A 23,582-nucleotide genomic window follows, 5' to 3' on the forward strand; every position below is an offset into this window, starting at 1 on the left:
GTGACAATTCTTGGAATTTTAGTATTGGTGCTACAGGCCCAGGTAAACTTGCATGTACCAATGGAAGTACACCTGAAACATACTAATAATAACAATAAATTACAAAAATACCAGCAACAGAGTGGGGCGTAGCAGCAAAGTACACTGTTCAAAAAAATGAATATGCAAGAGGGTGGTGTGAGGCCTTAAAGGTTCCTAACACTATAAATCAAACAATGGCTGATAAACAGAAGAAATAAAGATTCTAGGCTCTTGACTGGGCAAACAGTGATTAATGGTAATTCATGAAGAGAACCATGCTAAGGGCAAGGTTACATGGGCTTATCCGCAGGCTGACAATGTAACCATGTGCCCTTGTCCTTAGGGCAATTACACATGAGTTTAGTTGCCCCGTGATTAATCTTCTCTAGCTGTGGCAACTGATCTCCTCTGAATACTTTCCTACAACCAATAATGCTGGTAAGAAAACGTATTCAGCACTTTCCAAAGTTTCACAAAGTCATTTTGCTACGGCCACATGGGGCTGAAAATTGGCCCCTACACTCGTTCGATCAGCCTTTACATGTGCTTATACCCAGAGTGTATTTTGGAGCAAAATGCATACTTGTGCATCTGTCCTGTTTACCCGTAGCCTTAAGCCTGTTTTTAAGTCCCTCTCTGGTTTTATCATCAGTATTTTTTACTTATTACTTGGTAATTATTCATAGGTATATAATGTATTTATAACTGCCTCTCAACCCCTTTTAATGACGTGTGTAATCAGGACCAGCAATGAAATTAAAAACAAGAGGCAGATATTGCTTTCAGTAGCAATAACACTGTTAAAATTAAATCTGCTTTTAATGTGCAAATGCTATATTTGGGTGTACTACCCTTATTAAAATGCCTAATATGTTATATAATTGCCGTCACGTAAAGCAATTAAAGGAGAACTGTAATGAAGGCTTAATTATTGCTTTTTGCAAATAGGGTTCGGCATGGTGACACCCAGTTTTCAGTTGACGGAGATGACTAACTGCATGTCATTAGGGTAAAAATGTTCTGTTCCAGGAGTTTTCTAACTAATTACTCTTGTCACTAAACTGTAATGGTGGGTAAATACCACCATAACCAGGTTACCAGGGGCAGCTAAATTATGCCACTAGTGAGTATAATACTGAAAATTATGTTTTTCAAACTTGAAATTCATCTATTCTAGTGCACAGAGGGCAATTGCTCGCTATACAATAGCAGCCCCTCCTCAGAACAAAGAAATAGTAAATGCTGGGGGTATAGGGATCAGCAATGGGTAGGTCACATCATGAGGCACAGGGAGCACAATCTCCCCTGACCACAAGAGAATAAATCTACACTAGCTTTTCTAGATGCCTTAGGGACAATTGTTCCAGACACTGAAAAATGGCACTGTTATCTGACAATGAGTCCGCCATTTTGGATCCGCTGTATCACAGCATCGCTCCCACAATCCTCTGTGTGCATGCACAGTCGAGACTACCTGCTCCTGCTGCCAAATTCATTAAAAGAATTAGTTCTTTCTAGGCATGTATGTTTGTATAACTTTATTTATAAAGCGCCACAAGGGTACGCAGCGCTGTACAATCTTACAAAATTACACACAGGGAGGACAAGTGTTATAATAAACATATATATCTAAATGCACAGGGAATAAGTGCCGTGTGGTATGAGACACAGTAGGAAGGAGGTCCCTGCCCCGTAGAGCTTACAATCTAAGTGGTTGTGTAACATACAGGCACAAATTGGTAGGTAAGAGTGCATGTGAAGACTTGAACCATTTGTTCTGTGCATGTCTTTGGGCTTGATCTGTGAGACATAGTGATAAAGCAGAATTGCCCTTAGCCTTACTAACAGTAATAGGAACAATTATTGACTAGGCTGGTACTGGCCAGGTGGCAACACTACCCTAGGGCAAGGGTAGTGAAATTGTGTAATGATATGTAGTGATGTCGTATCAAACTCTTATCTGCCTGCCCCCAACCCTTCCCGGCAGGGCACCTGTATTTATAGACCTGTGCCTGACCCACCCATCTGTGATGTCACAAACGGTGTGGGAAGGCAGGTATGCACCCATAAATACAGGCTGCTGGAGGCAGAAGCTGGCATAGTATGGTCCCAGACAGGGAGGGCAGAATTGAAGAGCCTGAACCCACCCGCGACCAGCAAGAACTGTGCGAAGGTCGGCCCAAACCTGCCCAACCTACATGGTAAACCTGTGGGATTTGGGCCAGCCCACACATGACTAATGATCTGCTAATTTGGCAATCTCACCAAACAAGTGGATTTTAACATATATAGCCAGCATAAGTGACCAAATTAATGTGCAGGGAAAATTGGGCTTATCCATCATTGGAGGACTGCATCATCAGGGTAATTCTGTCCTCATCCTAACGAATTTTCCTGCCTAAAGAAAACTAAATGGTTTTGGCCAGATATTTGTCAGGTGGGCCCTGCCAAGAAAGCTGCCAACTTTGTCTTAACAGGCCAAATCAGAAGGTTAGAATGGTGAGATACTAGCTGGGTGGTAGCAACCATCACTAGAGAATTAAGCAAGTTTGTTCCCCAACTCTCCGCAAGCTCTTTCAGACAGATGGAGAGAAGCGGATCCGATCTAATATGCATCTCCCTGTAGCTGTAGTTGACAATCACAGCTTCTGCCTCCATGAAGCTACACAAAGCAGAGATCAGCCTGAGAATGCAAAGCAGTCAACGCAGCTACAGGGAGATGCATATTACAGTGGATCTTCTGCACTTCGCCTGAGTGAAAACCACAGGTGAAGAGAAGAAGAGCAAACACTGCTTCTGACCTGGGTCTTAGGTTGATGCCACATGTTTAATTCTCAGCCTGCATAAAACCACAGCCCCTACACTGGCATCACCCTTCTTCTTTTCTATCTGATCCCCTATGCTCCTCTATGAGGGGGCTGCCATATTTGTGCAGCAGGAATCCGTTAGCATTAGAAGCTATAACTGACAGGCTAAGAAGGGGCAGTCAGGTTGGCAAAACAGTCAGGTTTAGGAACTTCAAGTAACAGTCACTTACAAAAGCAGCCCTATCAGTGAAAAACCATCAACATGGCCTATAGGTAACTTTTATGTACATTAATATTTTAAAAAGAAGTGTTTTAGTGTCAGTATCACTATGGCCAGTTCAATTCCTACAAGCAGATACCAACCTACCTTGTATACAACCCTTGCCCTACTGACATGGGGTTGACACCTCTAAGAAAACCTAAATAAATGTTTTTTTTTCCAAACCGTAACTGATTACCAACAATGCAATTACTTTAAAATACACAAAATATCCCTATACAGTTTTCCACATATTGCCTCAGCATTACAAGTTCTAAAAATCATTGTAGCTTTGGGCAGCAGCATCAGTTCTAGCCAACGGATACGACATATACGTCACAGGGTAAGCATTCCACATGAGTTGCCATCTTTGATAAGAGCACGGCTAACGTTGCCCACAAACCAACCCAGCGCGCTAACGCGTCCAACTAGAGAGCGTGACGTGATTGCGTTGTCAATACGCGTGCGCGCTTGGCTCTTCCCCGGTGGGTAGCAGCTTTGCGAACTGCTCCTTGACTAGCACTTCCCAAGATGGCGGCCTGCGGACGTGTCCGGAGGTTGTGGTACTTGTGTGTAATCACTGGGCTGATTCTGCTCGGCTCCACGGGCTCCAGAGCGCAGCCCGCTTCGCTGGATGGAGCTCCTGCCGCGGTTCCGGTGGGGGGTGCTGCAGCACAGCCTGTGGCCTCGCAAGCTCGTAGACTCCCAGGCTGGAAGCTTGCAGAGGAGGAGGTCTGCAGGGAAGACGTGACCCGCATCTGCCCCCGACACACCTGGAACAATAATCTGGCGGTGCTGGAGTGTTTGCAAGATGTAAGAGAGGTGAGTCCCTTTGTGCTTGTGCTGCTGGGATGTCCTGCTTGGTTGTAGGTTGGCCCGGCTACTGCCGTCAAGCGTTTCAGCTATAACTTCTCGCAAATCCGAACGTTCTGTGCTGAAAGTTGTAGTTCAGCCCCTGTCTAAGGTCTTCGTTTTGTTATTAGTCTTCCAGCGTGTTTATAACCTGGAGCTGGAAATATGGACATCCAATCACGGTGGTGTGATATTGTGAATAACTTTTTTCTTTCTTTGCATTTTATCTTTTTTTTTTTTTAATTATAGTTCCTAGCACACACTTTGCAACAGAGTAATGATAGAAACGGGCCATATGTAGCAGAGTGGCAAGCAGATTAACCATAAACCCCAACTGTGTACATTTTATTAAGGTGACTGCTATAAATAACTATGGGTTGGTTTAAATGTTCAAGAATTCAGCAACAGTCCATGCTGAAGTCTGTCTGCTGAATATTTTTGTTATAAGGACAGAAGCAGCTTATCCCCTTTTAGAATTGTACAATAGGGCCTTTGTCAACATTTCATGAAAAATTAAATTATTAAAAAATTAAGTTTGCTGAGGCTTGCTTCCCCCAGTAAAGATGCCAGTGATGTCTTTTCAGTACTCTCTGCGATTAACCTTTATTTTGTTATTTAAAAGTTGCTTGTATAGGACCCATTATCCAGAATGCTTGGGACCAAGGGTATTCCGGATAAGGGGTGTTTCCATAATTTGGGTCTCTATACCTTAAGTCTACTAAAAAATCAATAAAACTTTTAATAAACCCAATAGGATTGTTCTGCCCCCAATAAGGATTATTTATATCTTATTTGGGATCAATTACAAGGTACTGTTTTATTACTACAGAGAAAAAGGAAATCAGTTTTAATATTCTAAATTATTTAATAAAAAGGGAGTCTATGGGAGATGAGCTTTCTGGATAATGGGTTTCCTGGATAAGAGATCCCATACCTGTACTACTTTATCAGACACTTTCTTGCGATTGTTTTCCCAGAATGAACTGTCTGGTATCACACTTTGCAAAGTGTTGAGATCCACAGCTTGTTGGCAACTAAGCAGGCTTGACAGGGAACTTTCCTTCATGACAAGTGATTTTCAAAAACACTTTGTCCTCTTTAAACCACTTATGCAACCACTTTCTTAAATTGTAATATTCTTTTCCTGATGTGTAGTTATTTAACTTAAAAGCTCAAAGTGTTAAAATATCTTATATGGAGGGCACTAAGATCTAGGTAAAATCCTGCTCATCGCTTGTATGTAACTGTAATAATAGATTCATCAATATGGCCTATAACAGTGTAGAAAAAAATTTCTAATTCTAAAATTTTTGAAATGCATACACAGTTATGTGAAGATTGCATTTCAAAGTTTATGTAAAGGTGAAATTCCCCTTTAATGAAATGTGGTATAAGGCTTTTTTTCTGCCAGGTCTGACATAAGTCTTGGATAAAAACTATCAAGCAAAACAGAGCATCTGCTGAAAAAAATGAACTGCACTTTACAGATTACAGATTTACTTTGTACATCTTTATTAGGCTGCATAATTGCTTACCTATCATAGGATAAAATCTTATTTTTATTAGTTATTTTTTTTGAGGGGGGTTGATCGGAAGGATGAAAACAAACATTTCAATTTTTTTTACTAGGGCTGCAATCGGAAATCATGGGGCTCTATACTACATACAAAGAACCACACCCCAGTTTATAAGCCCACCAGTCTCCTGGGTTATGGACCCTGCCAACTAACTTGCATGGCACCTACTAACTAAATTGCATGCCTATCTGTGCCCCCTGATGCATCCCAACCATGCCACACTTTGTCTAACACTTGTCTGAGTTACACAGGACAGAAAGGGAAAATGAAGCTACTTGATGTTTGGTCCTTGCAAGGTTGATAATTATATTTCCGGTGCACACATAATCCCCCTGCATAATGAATCAGGTTAACAAAATAGTCATAACAATGGAATGGTGTCTTATAATAGAAATTATCTGTCTCATAAGGACCAAACATGAAGTAGCTTTACTTTCCTGTTTGACCTTTTTAGCTCAAAAAATAACAAACTTTAGACCATGATTAAAACAATAGCCAAAAAATATGTTCAGTCCAAGCCCTTTTCAAGGGGTGCACTGCTCTGTAAGTATACTGTTCCACATAATGTTAGATAGACTTGGTGTGGTTGGCTCATAAATAGTCCATAAATGTGACTGTACAGAATTCATTTTTCTTGTTTATTTTTCTCTCTTTAAAGAGCTTGCTACTTCCACTGTAAGTTGTACTCAGAGCTTTGATTTTTTTGGTTATTTCCTTAAGAGATTAGACAGAAAAACTACCTGCCCTTGAATCGTCATTACAGAGATTTGTGGTGTCAGCTGATTCTGATAACATTTAGTTTGTGTAGTAAACTTGTCCTTGTGTAGAACAAAATGAGGTTCCCTAGGGGTAGCTACTAGGTTACTGTGGGCTACTGCACTTGTGCAAGTTTGCCTAATACAGGTATGGGATCTCGTATCTGCGAACCCGATTTCTGCAAACCCCCAAATTTAGAGTCCATTTTAAAACAATAATTCAACCCTCCGCTTGGTCCTTGATCACAGTCCCACTTCCTCCCCACACTACCTATTACAGTCAGAAGGTTCTCTGTGTATACAGGCAATAAAAATGAAAAGTTGTGTAGCGGTGTTGACAGTTGCCGTCTTGTGCCACTTACACCCCTTCTGTCAGTTTTCCGGCACCTGCATGAACATGCTTAGTTTGCTTACTTTTCTTTAATAATACCTTGTTCTTGATTCTAACTAAGCTTTAACTAAGTCTGTATTAGTGGAAAAACAACCCTGTTGGTTTTATTTAAAGTTGAAGGGTTTTTAGTAGATTTAAGGTATGGAGATTTAAATTATGGAAAAAAATCCTGTCTGGGAGTCCCAAGTATTCTGAATAATTAATACCATAAGGGAATTAGTAAAGAAGGTGAATGTATGTAGTGAAATAAACATATGTAGTGCAGCTTATTTGTCTGTGGTTAGGGGAAAACCTCTGCCTTCCTGATTCATGTCTTTTGATAGAGGATTGCAGTCTATCAAAAGAAACACAGGATGTCTTGTTTCCATTTTTGTAAACATGTTGTTGGGGTGTCTGAATTCCTCTCTCAGAAACTTCCTTAGTTCCAGTGGCCAGAGTCTGCACAACTCTCTCTTGCTCCCCTCCCATAAGAATACTAAGAACTCCCTTTCCCCACCCTTAGGAATGTGTGATCTTAGCTATAACGGCTAGAGTTGGAGCAGGAAGCTATTTAAAATGGCAGCTGCTGTCTTACGCAAACAGAGAAAGCTTCTAGGGTTCTTTACTCAGGTATGGCAATGCTTTCTGCAGAATAAATATATTGTTCTAGGTGGCACTAATGTGGCTAATCTATTGGCAGTAAAATGCCAAAATATGCTACTCTAGTGCATGTTAAAATCATTGTTCAAAATGACTCATTACTGCAGTGTTTGAGCTACATGTTCTATAATGCAATGGGAGGGATTACGTTGAGCTCTCATTGTTCAGGTATGGGATCAGTTCTTCTGAAACCTGTAATCCAGAAAGCTCAGAATTACAGGAATTAATCAAATTATTCAGATTTTATAAAATGGTCTCCTTTTTTTCTGTAATAATAATAAAACAATACTTGATCCCGACTAAGATGTAATTAATCCTTATTGGAGGCAAAACAATCCTATTGGGTTTAAATAATGTCTAAATGATTTTTTAAAAGACAATGTATGGAGAACCAAAATACGGAATGCCCCCCCCCCCCCCCATCATCACAGGGGCCGGATATCGGGATGTTGGCCTTTGTTTTGTTAATTTAAAGCCTTTGGTTGCAGGATTGCCTGATGTTGAGCTGCAGCCCAAAGATTTCCCAGTCTAACTAACTATATTGCTCATTAGATAGTTGTACCTGTACTAGGTTTATTAGGATTCCACAGCCCCCTGAAAGCTACCATTTTCCACCATAAAAGTAATTTTTTAAAAAAACTTTTACCCCCTTCAGTTATAAACTACTCAGAAGTTCTTCTTTTTGCAAGTTAGTTAGGTGCTAGAATTTGAATGGCAGGAGTTAACATTATTTGCAATATTGAGGAAAAGAAATATCACCTTATCATGTTTTTATTAAGTACTAGAAATCTTTGCATATTGTATATCATAACCTCAAAACTACTGAATTTACATACCTTCTATACCAGTTTCCTCTGTTTGTTATATATGACCACAAACTGGAAATAGTCACCTCAGATTTTCTCTCGTCAATTAGAATCCATACGGGTTAGTTCCATTTTCATTTCCTGCAGTGCACCTGCTCCCATTCATTGCCACTCAGTGAACAGTCATGCCCAAAAACATATTGTGTATTTGCCAATGAGACGGTTAAATCGTTTCGTATCCTAGAAAAAGGTTTAATTGCTTTTAAAATTAAATTTGAAATTTAGTTTTTCTTGGGGGAATGGGATGGTTGAAGCACTAAAAAGCTATCTAGTTTAGCAGTTGCATTTACTCTTTCAGCCATGTCTGTATGTTGTAACAAGGTTTTTGCTTTGTTTTTGTTAGAGGCTATAAAAGTGTATTTTGCATAATATTTGCCATAGCCAAATGGAAAAACCATTTGGACTTACTAACTTACAATATTTGTCCACATATATAAGCAGTATATTACATAACAGTGTGGAATGGCTTATACTTTTATAAAGTTCATTTCTAGTGACATATATCTATGTGGTGACCTGCTCTTAGAATTCGCGAGAAAAAAAATATATATAAATAACGCTTACTGTGCAAAATTACAGGAGCATATACTTCAGTGTGTAAAATCATCTGTTTTAAAGGACATGTCAACCGCAAAAATATTTTTTTGCCTAATAAAAGATTACAAAATTCCAAACAACTTTCCAATGTGAATTTATTGAAAAATTGTAGAGCAAGTTTTTGTAAATTTAATTTGCTTTTGAAGGCGGTATTTGCTGAACTCCTGGTTGTTACTTTTTAAACAATGTTGCAAATTCCAGGCTCCTTCTGACAGGTCTGTCAGTCTGTTGCCTTTTGTTACATTGTTTTAAATGCCAGAGCCACCAGGACAGAGAATGGAAATTCACTGGCAAACACTCTTTCTGATAGCAATTATGTACACAAATAAGTCAGAAGCCATACCTATGTTTAAGTGCGCAAACGCACAAAAAGCGTCAGACGTCCTGGGTTTTTAAAGGATATGAATCAAGACTGAGTTTTATGATACTTTCTGGCTGTCCGTGTTGCTTCTAAAGCTGTTTCTTCAGAGAATTTGAGTTTGCTCCCTTGGGCTACGGTTTGGGGCTTTGAGCACCCGGACCAAATTCCGGCAATGGTGAGTTGTTTTTCACCTTTGTGACTTTCCATTGTGAGCTGGTTGATGAATGAATTTATGTTGCAAAGTTGCTTACAATTACGTTTTCTTTTAATAGGCAAAACATATTTTAGGTTGACTTTTCCTTTAAAGAAACTCTATACATGGGTTTAAGACTGAAAACCCATGTATGCTAAGAAGTGTCCATTGTTATCAGATGATACCCTTGATGTTAGCAGGAGATAGTTAAGTGTTTTTCGGCTGGCTGATAAACCCCAGGGGAGAAAACACCCTGCGTGCTAAAAACGCTAGCAGCGATTGTCATTACCCTGAGTCTTAGGCCAATGGCACACATGCGTTCTCTGCTGGCGTAAAAACCCTAATGGAGAGAAGGGATGATCACCCACCTATCCTGTGTAGTGGCAGGAATGAATAGGGCAGATCTTGGCTAGTAAACAGACATAGGTTTTTCTAGCCACGTCACAATTACTCGTCACTATACACAAAGGAGCATGGCAGGCAGGATTCTGGAGAACCATGTGCACCATAGGCCTAAAACCATTGATTGTTTATCTGTTTATATAGAGCTGACACAATTACTCCGGACCCCAGCACTACAAGGCACAAGTGCCACCTTTAGAGCTCACTTTAAATAGCAAGTAAATTGTTTAGTACGTTATAAAAAGTACTATTCTCCTCAGCTTTTCAGTTGGTCTTCAGTTTTTATTTTTATTTTTTTATAGCTTTTGCGTAATTTGTCGTTTTCTTGTATCCTCTTTCCAACTGTCAAATGGTGGTCACTGACCCCAACAGCCACAAAACTATTGTTTTGTGAGGCTACAGTGTTACTCTTTATTACTTCTTCTTTTAGTGTAATAGGGGTCTGAATTGGCTTGTCTGTGTCTGTCTTCAGACAGGTGCCATATTGAGTCCCCAGACAATTGTGTCAGTGCTGATGCTGGGTAATCGGCATTTTTTCATAACCTATTGTAGTGTTGTGAATTTTATCATCATACTTATTCCTGCTGTTCAGGTACTATAGGAGATGTAAGTTGCAAGCCATCTTGTGGTGTTTTGAAAACAATTATGGTGTTGAAGACTGAAGTAATTATATGTTAATCTGTTTGAATCTGATGCGCCAAATTCCATAAATGAGAAGATTGTTCATTGTTTCCTTTAGTGGCTTTTGTTGACTCTTCCTTTTAAGATAATGTCCCATAGAGAGTATAGTCACCTATGGTAGATCTCTGCTACCACTTTAATTTTCCGAAGTCACATGCAGTTTCCTCCTGAAGGCAACTTTGAGCAACCAAAGCAATGCACAGAGTTTCTGTAATCTGTAAATAAAATGACCTTTTTTTTTTTTTCTCTTCCACTTCCTCTTGCCTGTACTTAAAGTAGAAGGACAGGCTATTAAAGAGTTAATCTCAAGCTGCAGGCATACCTTCAGTTGTCTCAATAGTGCCCTTAAGTCTCCCCATATTTCTCCGGTTCAGATGATCAGAAGCCAAAAAACGCAGAGCTGTGTAAAGAAAGTTCCCATAATGCCTCACTCCTGCACAGACTGAGACTAAGTGAACATGCTGAGTTAGACAATGAGTCAGCTTCCTGCTGATTGGCTTAGATACACATTCCCAAGGGGGGGGGGAGTGAGTTCTTTCTGTACTGAAAACACTTAACGATTCACCAGAGGAAGTTAAAGGGGTTGTTCACCTTTGAGTTAACTTTTAGTATGATGTAGAGATTAATATTCTGAAACAGTTCGCTATTGGTCTTCATTTTTTATTATTTGCATTTCAGTTGAGCATTTTCCAGTTGAATTTCTGTTTAGCAGTTTCCAGTTTCAAAAGTTACCTGGTGGTTATTATGCAACTTACCTTAACAACCAGGGAGTGGATTAAATAAGGGACTGATTTATAAATAGGAGAGTATCTTAACAGTAAAATAAGGTTATAAAATTGTAGCCTCAAAGAGCAATAGGTTTTTGGCTGCTGGGGTCAGTGACCCCCATTGAAAAGTTGCAAAGCCTTAGAAGAAGGAGGCAAATAATTTGAAAACTATAAAAAAAAAAAAAAATAGATAATGAATTGAAAAGTTGCTCATAACATACTAAAAGTTAACATAGAGGACTATCACTTCTTTTAAAGGACAATGAAAGGTTAATATAAATTAAAAGTAAGTCTAAAGGCATTCTTTTTAAGTAGTTACTACATATCTAAATTCCCAGATCCCTGCTTGCTTCTCTGAGATATGGTGCTGGCAGCCTACAGCAGCGTGAAGACTACAGTGACATCACTGAAATCTCTCTCTCCTTCCTATTCTCTGAGCATGTGTGTAACTTGATCCTGTCTGCTGTTCTGAACTACACACGTCCACCAGCCAATCAGAAGTGGATCTGCCGGGGGAGGGAATAAAACACATGTGCAGTATGAAGCAAGGAGGGAAAGGAAGGGAGAATACCTTTTTAAAGATGGCTGCCTGTTCTAGAAAACAGATAGAAAATGTGAAGTAAGTGTGACTGAGTAAATATTTGATTAGGTGAGCCAAAAGTGTGGCGTTTTTACTAAACAATAGGAGGACTATTGGGCGCAGTATGCTTTTTAAATTTTGACTTGCATTCTCTTTTAAACAGATGACCATTAAATGCTACCCGCTTATTGGTTTGCTTTAGGTTCATTTTATTACATAACCCTGATTGTCTGTGTAGTTTTGTAACTAAGAAGGCAGTAGCAAAGAACCGCTTTATAGCAATTTGTTTTCAAATCTTTGAAAGAACATTTTTAATCATAGCGCTGCAGTTGTGGCTTTATTACTAAAAAAGGGAAGGAACTGTATTACAATGGTTGTAGTTTTTATAATTAGGCAAATTTTTCCATTTATAGAAAAACTCTGCTTAGTTAAAGGAGAAAGAGAGGCTAATAAAGAGTTAATCTCAAGCTGCAGGCATGCTTTCAATTCTCTCAACAGTGCCTTTAAGTCTCCCGATATTTCTCCCCTTCAGATGATCAGAAACTTCTTAGGAAAAAAAATGCTGCGGTCTGTAAAGTTCCCAAAATGCCTTGCTCCTGCACCAAGACCCAGACCAGTGTACATGCTTATTTTGTAAGACTATGAGGAAGCTTCCTGCTGATTGGCTCAGATCCACATTCCTAAGGGGGGGTGGTGGGAGTTCTTAGCATTCTTGAGGGAGGGGGGGAGCAGGAGAGAGGAGAGAGCTGCATGTCTCTGGCAGATGAAAACAAACAGACAAGAAATCCTGTATCTTTTGAAAGAGAACTCCGTTCAGCATTCCTGTGAGTGCTTATGGCTGTGTTTACTTAGACCTTTCTGGTAAAGCTTACTTAGTTTTTACCTTTCCTTCTCCTTTTAATGTATAAATGAGCACTCTCTTTGCCTTAGCTGCTATAGAGTTCATTTGATGAGCACTGTGCCGGCAGGAACGCTGGCTGGGTCCAGACACCCACAAATTTCACCCTAATTGACCTTTATATTGTACCATCATAGCTCATAAGGTTACAGAACAGTTGGTGTTATAGTCACCCTAGTATTGGATATCAAAGACCTCCTGAATTTCACTTTAACTGGACTTCAGGGTAAGCATTGGCCTTTGAGAAGCACAAGTCTGGTTGATGCTGCTGTGTTTTTGGTTTGTATATTTTTTTTTTTTTTTTTTTAGATCCCATACCAATTTATATTCTTATTAAACCATACACTCTTGTGAGCACACATAAACGTTAAGGTCCGCACAAAAATAGAAGGCAATGCGTATAAAATAATTTGGGTTAAATAATTAAGTGCTTATTTGTATTCAATCCCTCTCTATATAAAGAGTTTCAGAAAAGTGCTCATAATCATGTTTGTACGCTGCAGAAAAGAGAAATTAGAGGGAACACTGAAACCAATACCTTGGTGCAGCTGCAGAGTGACCAAAATGCTTATTAAACTGAAATAGACTGCAACTCTCCCTGGAGTGCTTTTTTCTCCATAAATAATCATCTTGTGTAATTTATTCTAAAGTTAGGTATTCTTTCTAAGTTTCTTACTATATAAATGGCCAAAATGGTGGGTTCTTTTTGTTTTCGGATGCCATCAGATATTAATTTATTCATATTCATTTAAAATTTCAAATAAATAGACAATGAGGAGAATAACCTAAAACCTTATGTTTTAACTAAACATCTTCCAAGAAGGCAAACAATTTATGTATGTTTTATAATTTAGGTTGCTTTTATATGTATAAAAGGACAGGGTTCCTTTTGTATTTACTCTTCACGCGTGTACTAATAAAGAAGCAGTTGTCAGATAATATATTGGGGGGCTCTGTTATGCAAAGGTATAGAATACTTTATCTTCCTGTTATACAGCCTTTAGGGATGCTCAGCTGCTGATTACATACCTAGGATAAATGCTAGCTCCAGCATGTTTGCTTTCCCTGTGAAAATGCCAAATGCCAATCCCTAGAGCTACTGAGTTTATTACTCACAATGAATTCAATAGCTCTCTTTCACACTTTCAAAGACTTGTGATTTATGTGTTTATAGCCTTGGCCTTAGAGATCCAGTAAGTTGTTTTTTTTTTTTTGTTTTTTTGACTGGAAATTTAGTAGTGCCTAGAGGTATGGGGGGGGATTTATCTTTGTAGAAAGCAAAGGTATTTATGGTGGAAGTGCATTCAAAATCTGCATTCAAAATTCAAGACACATTTTTCTGCTACAACAATTATATTAGTTAATGAAAGCCACTTTTGGAGAAACAATTTATATTTAATATTTGCTTAACTTTTTACTCCCATTTGTTGAGCTTATATAAATATGCTAGTAATATTCACCACACTTTAATATTTTTTTTTGGTATAAAAGATGTCTTCTTATACTTGTTTCATTTAGGAACTCTGAGTTTAAATATTTTATTAAATATGACAAAAAATTATATATATATACTGAAAAAATCTTATTTGAAGTTTTTTGTTTTTTTAATAGAATGGGTTTGCCTATACAGCATACTAGCTGTCTAAACTCATTGACAATGCACAAATTTTGGGTGAAACTGGACAGATTCGCTCATCACAACTAGGTTCCCTTATCTGCATACTTCTGCCATAAAATCTGTCCTGTGTGATTCATACCTTTTAGAGCATTGACACAAGGAGGAGTTTTAGATGTTTTGAAGTCACACTCCATTGGCCCTTAGAATTACTTGAAAGTACAAAGCCCTCCCTGTCTTCGACACAGAAAACAGTATAAAAATAAATATGACCCATGTGCTATTTTCCTAAAACGGTGACATCCCAAACCTCACTAAAGGTCCCCATACACGGTAAGATCCACTCGCTTGGCGGGATCGCCAAGCGAGCGGATCGTCCCCCGAAATCCCCACCTACGGGTGGGCGATATCGGGGAGCTTGAAGTTAAAAAAAAAAAAAAAATAATCCCTGGGGCCAAACGACCGGATTATGTAGGCGGCAATGGGGCAGTCGGTTCGGGGACCGCATCAACAAGCCGATGCGGCCCCCGATCCGACTGAATCTTTTAACCTGGCCGATCGATATCTGGCCAATTTCAGGCCAGATATCGGTCGGCCAGCCCGCTCGTTTCTGCCCCTACACGGGCAGATAAGCTGCCGAGTCAGTCCAAGGGACCGATATCGGCAGCTTCTATCGGCCGTGTATGGGGGCCTTTACTTTCAGCTTTGCTACTTCTACTTGCTCTAAACCACAAGTCTTAAGCTGTCAAGAACACAAGCCTGCAACCCAGTCAAATATTGATCTTCCTACCCTCCCTGTGTACATATCATTAAGAATGTTGACTTATAAAAACTGACACATCTATGCTAACTTAAGGAAGATCAGTAGAAAGTTACCAGGTATGTGGTAGAAACCAGTTTAACACTTTCAGTCTGTGATTTGAAATCTCAAGATTTTTCTGTTCCGGCTACAGATTCCCCATTTTTGTAGGGCATTTTAACCACAGTGATTATTTCTGAGGGTTGTTTGGACTGTATCTGAGCAAAGTAGAGAATGGGACATTAGGATAATAGAATATGAAGGGATGTGTGCTTTCCACCACTATGAACTAGTGATATAATTTTCCCTTGAAAAGATAACATGCATCCCTCTTGAATATTTCTCTACTCCATTTAGATTCTTTAGAAATCCCCACCATTCCACTTCTGGATGTTCTGGTATATTTTGAGTCATTCACTTCCAGGACCCTGGAGGTGGATGTGCAGGGTTAGTTTAGCACTTTTAAATGTTAAGTTTTTAAACATGACGAAATAAAGTTCGGATTTTAAACGGATCCCTGGTGTCCGAAAGGTGCTTGATGTCCTTTTTCTACTGTGAAGCTACTCCCATTCAGCTGCGGGTTCGGGGCTGTGAGCACCCGGACCATTGCTGGGCACTGGTGAGCATATTGTTTTCTCAGACATTGGTTTATATAAGAGATTGACTTCAGATTTCAAGCGGCAGGTTCGGGGTTTGAACACCCGAGCCTCACTTAACTATGCGGTACTTAGGGCTCTGGCACACGGGGGAGATTAGTCGCCCGCAATTAACTCCCTGTTCGCGGGCGACTAATCTCCCCCGTGTGCCAGAGCCCTTATAACTTATCATCCTCTTTATTTACATTTTACTTTCTTACTTATTTGTTTATTCTATATCTCCTTACAATTTTGTTTTCTGGGAAACTCTGCCTTAAGGCTTGCGTTGAGAGCAATCCTTTTCCTTTCTTATTGGACAAAAAAAGACAGCCTGGAATTGTAAGTGATATTTGTTCAATATCTGAAGGTTGGATGTATGTGTGCTGTATTGTAGGGTTTATGTGCCATTTAACTTCAGCGATTCCTTTCTAAATAAAAAAAAAAATAAAAAAAACAGGCTCCTGTTATGCTCCAGTTACCACACAATAGGGATGAGTATGTGATTTCAGAAGTGGAGTGCTATATATGGTGTCTGGCAGAGGTTTTATTTGTTTTAATGCAAACATCAGTATTTGTATTCTTCTTCGTTAGCTTTATTACAAATGACCCCTTATAGTTTATTTCCTTATGTGAATTGTTTCATCCAGGAAGTGTTTAGCTATCTATCTTGTTTATAGAAATGTTAATTGGTAACTGCCATTTCAGATTGCTTTTCAAAGGTTACAATTAAGCTTTGTAAAGTAAATTGTGTCACAGGTCTCTAAATAATGTTCATAGAAGGGTAGAGCAATATAAAATTCTGAGCAAGGTCATGGTCACATTAATCATGAACATGGTAAAGGTTCAAAACAACAATATAAATTCTGCAAATGGCAAATAGTATACAAAGTGCAATAAAATTATATTCTGCCAAGCAGTAAGAGTAATTTTCCATCAATAATACACCATACATGAAAAGCCGCAAACAATAAGCTGTGCATTAAATGCAGAGGTGGTTGAAACATTATGTAATTGGCATTTAAGGCGGTGCAGCCATATTTGTTTGTTTTTTGTTTTTTTTTATTCCTGTAAATCTTAAGTGATTCAAAATAAACTTAGAGAGGGTCAAAGATGTATTGTCACTGTGATGCCACTGTGAATATAAGTAGCACACCTTCCTATAGAAATACAGTATTAAAGTTTCTGGGTGCACACTGTAGACCACTGTTTGGCAGTTCCCATATAAAGTCAGTTATTCATAATTAAGTGGCATCCCGCAGTAAATAGTTTATTTCATAAAAAAATATCCTGGTTCATTTTGACCTTTGCCAGGGGGACATAATCATGCATAAAACAAAGCACATGCAACTGTGGCATAAAAGTAAAAATATTACAGGTACCCCCCCCCCCCCCCCCCCCCCCCCCCCCCAAATGAAAAATGAATACAACATTCAGAAAGTGCTCTCTCTAACTTCCATCCAACCAGGTAATTAGTAATCTGACAGGTTTTATCTCACAAAGTTGGGCATGCTATGTAAGATCTGGATATTTACCCACCTGTATGCTTGTCCAATTAGGGATGATCGGAACATTTGGCCCTGTGCCAACCATCAGATCATAACAGGGGTTTAGGGAATCCCATCTGGAGGGGGCCAAATGAACATGCCAATGTAGTCCTTGTTTAACAGGATGGTCAAACCTGTCTTATAGATATCCGTTATTCAGGCTTGTGGAACAATTAGTCAGGCATGGGAAATCTGATCTGCCTGCGGATGCCAAAATCACCTAAAATACCTTTTACATTCAAATCAATTAAAATTGCCATGGGTAAAGGCACAAAGTTTCCTTCCAAGGCAAGAGCGAAAAATGCCTAATTTATGTATTTTAACCATGAATATTTTCATTGTATTGACTGACAATATTTAGGGTGATTTGTCGCCTGTGGGAAGTGCAGATTTCCCAGGGGTGACAAACCACTACATGAAGTTAAGGTGGTCATGCACGGTAAGATCTTCTCCTGATATCAGGCTAAATCGGTTGTTTGGCCCTGGGCCAAATGAACAAATTAGAACAGGGGGTATAGGCGCCTGTCAGTTTTGGGACCGCATCAACAAGCCGATGCGGCCCATGATCCGTTAAAAAAAAAAAAAAATCAAACCTGCTAGATTGAGATCTGGCCGATTACAGGCCAGATGTCGGTCAGGCAAGCCTGTCATTGGTGCCCATACACAGGCTGATAAGCGGCCGAGTCAGTCTAAAGAACTAATATCGGCAGCTAGAATCAGCCCGTGTATGGCCACCTTAAATATGGCAAAAAAATATGGCTGGGTCTGCAGTGGTTGTCAAAGTACTGCATTGGACAACTCAGGGCAAACTGGCAGAATGCTTTAAATTGGAAAGACGTCCCACATAGGGAATTTATTCCTGGGCTACCACCCTGTGGAGCTTCTGCGGCTTCTCATTGTCATTTAGTCCTGGGTTTCATTCCAACAAGAATAACTGTTTGATGCTTGAATGCTCTCCACGTGGTGATTTTCACAGGTGAAAAATGTTACTTTGGCACCCAAAAGTTATGATTTTCGTCTCAAGTCAACTTCCGCGACATTGGCAAATCATGGCACAGCGTATGCCATCCCACCCATTTTGGGGAGATTAGTTGCCCGCGACAAGGGACATTTGTCACGCAGTGACTAATCTCCCTGTGTTTTACAGCCCTAAAGCTGTTTTATCTGCTTTGTCTTATACTTGTGTAAAGTGGAGCCTGTGTGTAAACTTCATTAGGGCAGGGAAGAATGTTCAGAGCATACAAACAACATTTTGACAAACATCATTCACAAGTAATGTGACAAAGGAACAGGCAAATAGAATGGGGTCAGACTGCCCTCTGTGAGAGGTGCATGGTTACTAGCCTGAAGCACAAACAGCATTTTTCCCTGCAAATTGCCATAGATTGTAGATCCTGCAGTCACTGGCATGCAAGGGGTTATGTAGCACACGTATTACTCTGCTATCTGCAGCACTTCTGCGTTCAGAAGTGATTCAGGCATTTTCCGTAGGTGCTTTTAGCCAGATGATCAAGCCATCTGGATCTGCTTCCACCTCTGCCATCTTGCTCTCCCATATAGGAAAACAATCAAAAAGGATTCTGGGAACAGATTCCTTAAGGCTCTTAGAAAAATCCCATTTACATGGGTTTATCCTATAGGCTAAAGCTTACCCACTGGGTTTTTAAAGCAGAAGCCAGGATAATAGCTGATCAGATTCCCAACTACAGACCAGTTTCATCTTTCTTGGGGCTCATCAGTGTAGTGCAGGGTTTTCTAATCAGCTTAGGTAGAGCCAGGAGTGGGGATTCACGAACAAGTCAAACGAGTTGAGGAGACCGCCTCATATATATGCAAATTAGTTAAAAAGGATTCTGGGAACAAATTCCTTAAGGCTCTTGGAAAAATCCCATTTACATGGGTTTATCCTATAGGCTAAAGCTCACCCACTGGGTTTTTAAAGCAGAAGCCAGGATATAGGAAAACAAAAGCACCAGCACACCTACAACCTCTCCATTGTAGTACACTCCATGCTTGGTTTCGAGGGTCAGCCCCCTCGCAATCAAATTTAATACCAATATAAGACCTTCCAATGCTTGATGAAGGAGCTTGCTCCAGAAATGCTTTATTTCACTAAATCACGCAGGGGAACACAACACTTAAAATTGGCCTATTGTAATGGTTTTATATTGGTATTAATGTCACCCCCCACACCCATTTGCCAGACGGGTTCCTCTGGCACTCTGCCTGTTTCTCCCTTCAGAATGCTGTTGTGCCAGCACACATTAGGTTTTTCACACAACTTTACTACATTTCTCTTTATTTTTTGTTTCTTGCTTTTTGCACACTCACAGCACACACTAGTACGACAACTTTCAGTTTAGTTTGAGTTCTGTATTGTACTTGTTTTTTTTTCTTTACAAAACATATATTGCATAGTAAGGCTTAGAGGATTATACCTTTTAGCCACAATGAATTTGACAAAGATTGTGCTTTATAAGAATATAAATAGTTTAGTGTGGGAACACCCCATAGAAATTTAAGTAGTGTGTTTGAAAAAACCAAGGTTTTTATGCATTGATTATGTTTTAAGACCTCCTACATGTCACTGTTAGCATATTTACTATTTAAGTTTTTGAAAGACCTTTAACATTTATTGTTTTGCCTTTTTTATTCATTTTTTTTTTTTTTTTTTTTTTACTTAAAAACTTGTGGAAGTTAAGGTACTACAGATTATTTTTAGAAAATGTTTATCAAATATTTGATTTAAATATATGGTTACCCATTCTAAATTTTCAAGAAATTGTAGTTTCCAAAATGATGTGGTTTTTTTTTTTTCTCTGGTTCTCCTTATTTAGGGTATTACAGGAGCCATACATTTTAATGCTCTTTAGAATTTAGGATTTTTAGAAAGTTTTGTGGGTGGTTTTTTACATCCCTGCTACCTCCACACAGTTTATTCCCTTGAAACATGTTCCTGCTTGTAAATCTGTCACATGCATGCCAAGATGTTCAGCTGGGTTCACAGGCGCTATCTTCTACCTGTTTGCATCCTCTTCTTTCATTCATTGATGAGGCAGTTACCTGCGATTAAGCCAGGTCGCCGCAAGTACTATTTGCAAAAATTGTAATGCTGTTTAATGGCAAGTCGTTTTTGGGAGATTTGTCACCTGCAGTAGCGCTGATGTAGCTGCAGGCAACAAATCATACCTTAATACCAATGACAAGTTACATTTCACAGATAAGCCGTTTGTATAATGACCATGCTAATTGTCACAGAACTTCCCAAAGGCTTCAGTTTAGAGTTTGGTTCTACAGTTATCTCCCATTGCACAAGGTAACACTTTTCTAATAGTGAGTTTTAATCAAATAGAATTAGGAACATTATTTTTATTCATAAATTGGTTTGTTTCTGGCACTCATAACATTTTTGAAGAGGTACTGGCATGGCCTGTAATTATATTCAGCTCCCATTAGGAAGCCTATATTATAACCTTGCAGAATTCTCTCCTGGCCTTTTTTCCCGTGGCTGAGAATAGAAATGGGTTTGCACTGTACAAGATATCAAGCATTTCTCTACATTTCATCTAACACTGTTTGGTTTCCATCATTACTGTGAATCTTCTCAAATACATGATAAAGCAACTAATCCCAGTCTTTCCTGGAGCAGTTGGCAGAGCTATATATAGTGGCTGCGTTTGATCACAAGCCTAAAAATAGCTGCACTGTTGTTTGTTTATAATGAAAGTTTCATTTTACACCTTCTGTATGACCCAGCCAGAATCCAATTCTATTTCAGCATCAGGAAAAACTCGGCCCACACCCGCCCCTAACAGCAAAATGTTGCCATTGTAGAACCTGCACCAACCTGTACCCGCATCTTTCCGCTCTGTATGCTACTACTGTGTACACTTTTCCTCTGCTCCCAAAGTTTTCCAACCTAACATAGGTTGGAAAACTTTGGGAGCAGAGGAAAAGTGTACTTCCCCAGTCTGACCCACACCCAATCTAAACCTACAGTGGTCACCTAAATTTCAATCCTAACCCACTTGGTTGCAGGTCAACTCACACTTACTACTTAAGTCATAATATTTTTTCTTTAGCCAAAACCTTTGTTCCTGACTATTTCAATTAGAAATAAGGGCCACAGGCTTGTAGGTTCCAAAGCTGGTAAATGTGTCAGTGTGACCAGACATAATTTCGGCAGTTGGTGTCCTTTTCCTTTCCAGGTGGCAATGAACATTGCTTGAATAAACATTTTAAGTAGTAGCGCTCAACAGTTATGAAGTTGCCTACAAAGAAACAAACTACAAATAAAATAAAGTAACTTCACCGTATGGCTTAGTAGTTAGAACTTGCCCATCAGACAAATGTGTAACCAGACAGTCTTTGTTTGTTGTAGTATTATGGGAGGTGGGTCCCAAACCGCTTCTTTAAAAATTCAATTGCTTCTATAGTCTTTATATGTGCTAGCAGGTTCTCTGAACACTGCTCTATTATTAATGGTCATATCTACAGCCTCACCAGGTTCAGTAATTGCCCACAATAATCAATATTGTAAGTCAGCGTCTATCTACTACACCAAATTTAGTGGTGCCCAAACCTGCCCAATCATTCATTAGTGCTGTATCATAATGAAGGTCACAAACGTGGTAAACAAAATAATCGCTCTACTCCATGGAACAGGTTTGATAGAAATGAAGTACTAATCTGTTAATTTGTAAAATATCCTCATGGCGTTTGGATGGAATCGGTTCCTCTGCAAAGTTGTTTTTCTTACAGGCATGGGATTTGTTATCCGGAAACCCATTATCCAGAAATGCAAAGATATAAATCCATATATTTGGAAAAAAATATTCTGTTGGGTTTTTGTATATTTGAATGTATCAGTCTTAAGGACTGGTATTCCATATTAAAAAAAAGCCTCTGATCTCTGACCCAAACTTTCCGGCTAACACATGCTGTGCTTACATTTAGGGTGAATACACACTGAGCTACTAGGAGCAGCTACTTTTTCATGGCTACTAAACGGCAGAAAATACCCTTCCATAGACAATACTAAGGGGGAGATTTATCAATCCACGATCGCTCCGAGCATTCGGACCGTTCGTATTTTCCGCAACTTTTTCGTACCTTGCGTATTTTCGCTGATTTTTTTTTTTATTTTACGCCACTTTTTCGTACTGTGCGTTATAAATTACGCAACAAAATCGTATTGACGCAACAAGTACGAAAGTTTCAGATTCATTCAAGCTTCGTTATCGTGACTTTCCTTTGGCCAGGTTGGAGCTGCAGAGTGCCATTGATTCCTATGGGAGGCTTCCAAAATTGTGCACAGAAGGATCAAAGTCGAAAAGGTTTTCCTGCATTTTACAATCATTCGGTACGAAAATTTCATGACTTTCGGATCGCCAATACGGTATTATCGTGACTAATGCGATTTTTTCGTAAGCAGATTCGTGATATTTGCAATCTTCAGAAATTATCGTATCCAATCCGAATTTTTCCCATTTTGGGATTCGAACTCTTGTTTTAATGAATCGGCCCCAAAGAATTGCCTCTGTTAAAACTCACAGACAGTTATCAGTAAATCATCAGCATTGTCTATCTTAGTAGCCATGACAAGTAGCTCTGTGTGTCTTCACCCTTAGGGTTGAACCCTTATGCACTGAATCCAGGATTCTGTTCTGGATTCAGCCGTGGTTCAGTTTTTTTCAGCAGTATTCAGATTTGGCTAAATGCTTATAATCGGCTAAACTAAATGCTTATAATTGGCCAAACTAAATACTTATAATCCGTTGGCTTTTTGTCAAATGCACATGAAGTTGAAAATTTTTAACCGCGCAAGCAGCACAAAGTTCTCTTTAACTCTTTCATGGCCTAATTTGCATAAACAAATTAGAATTTGGGTTCGGTTCAGGATTTGACCGAATCTTTCACAAAGGATTCGCAGTTTGGCCAAATCCTAAGATAGTGGGTTTGGTGCATCCCTAAACCGTGTTCACTAAATTAGCTGTAATGAGAATAGTTAAGCCGTTTACTGTATCTTGCACATTTTTATATATTGAACTGTAAAGCAGTTTGTAACAGCTGGATTACTGGAAAAAAGTTAAGTGTTGGGAAATGATAACTGTATCCTCTTATTTATAACTATGTAGAGCAGAAGTTGCCATTGGTTGGTCTAAGTTCAGTGCTGTCCAACTGGCGACCCCCCTCTGTGTGGCCCCCCACCTGTCTGGCTGCTTTGATGGTTTACTCTTGTGTAAGCTTTAAATGGTATCAGTACTGTGATTAACTGCCCCCCCCCTCAGCATGGTTCACACCTCAGATTCAAGTTGTAATCCCCCTGTATTGTTTAAACATG

The 23,582-nt window shown here is 39.3% G+C and overlaps 1 protein-coding gene across 2 annotated transcripts in view; it reads left to right on the forward strand.

The window, feature by feature from the left end:
- The first annotated feature begins 3,479 nt into the window (after positions 1-3,479).
- glg1 (golgi glycoprotein 1) overlaps positions 3,480-23,582 on the forward strand; it is a 58,536-nt gene continuing 38,433 nt past the window's right edge. For both annotated transcript variants that reach the window (XM_002931662.5, XM_004914054.4), the window contains exon 1: positions 3,480-3,909. In XM_002931662.5, the coding sequence (XP_002931708.1) occupies positions 3,619-3,909 (291 nt within the window). In that variant the 5' untranslated portion in view covers positions 3,480-3,618. The remainder of the gene's footprint in view (positions 3,910-23,582) is intronic.

Source organism: Xenopus tropicalis, chromosome 4, assembly GCF_000004195.4.
Source record: "Xenopus tropicalis strain Nigerian chromosome 4, UCB_Xtro_10.0, whole genome shotgun sequence".
Taxonomy (NCBI): Eukaryota; Metazoa; Chordata; class Amphibia; order Anura; family Pipidae; genus Xenopus; species Xenopus tropicalis.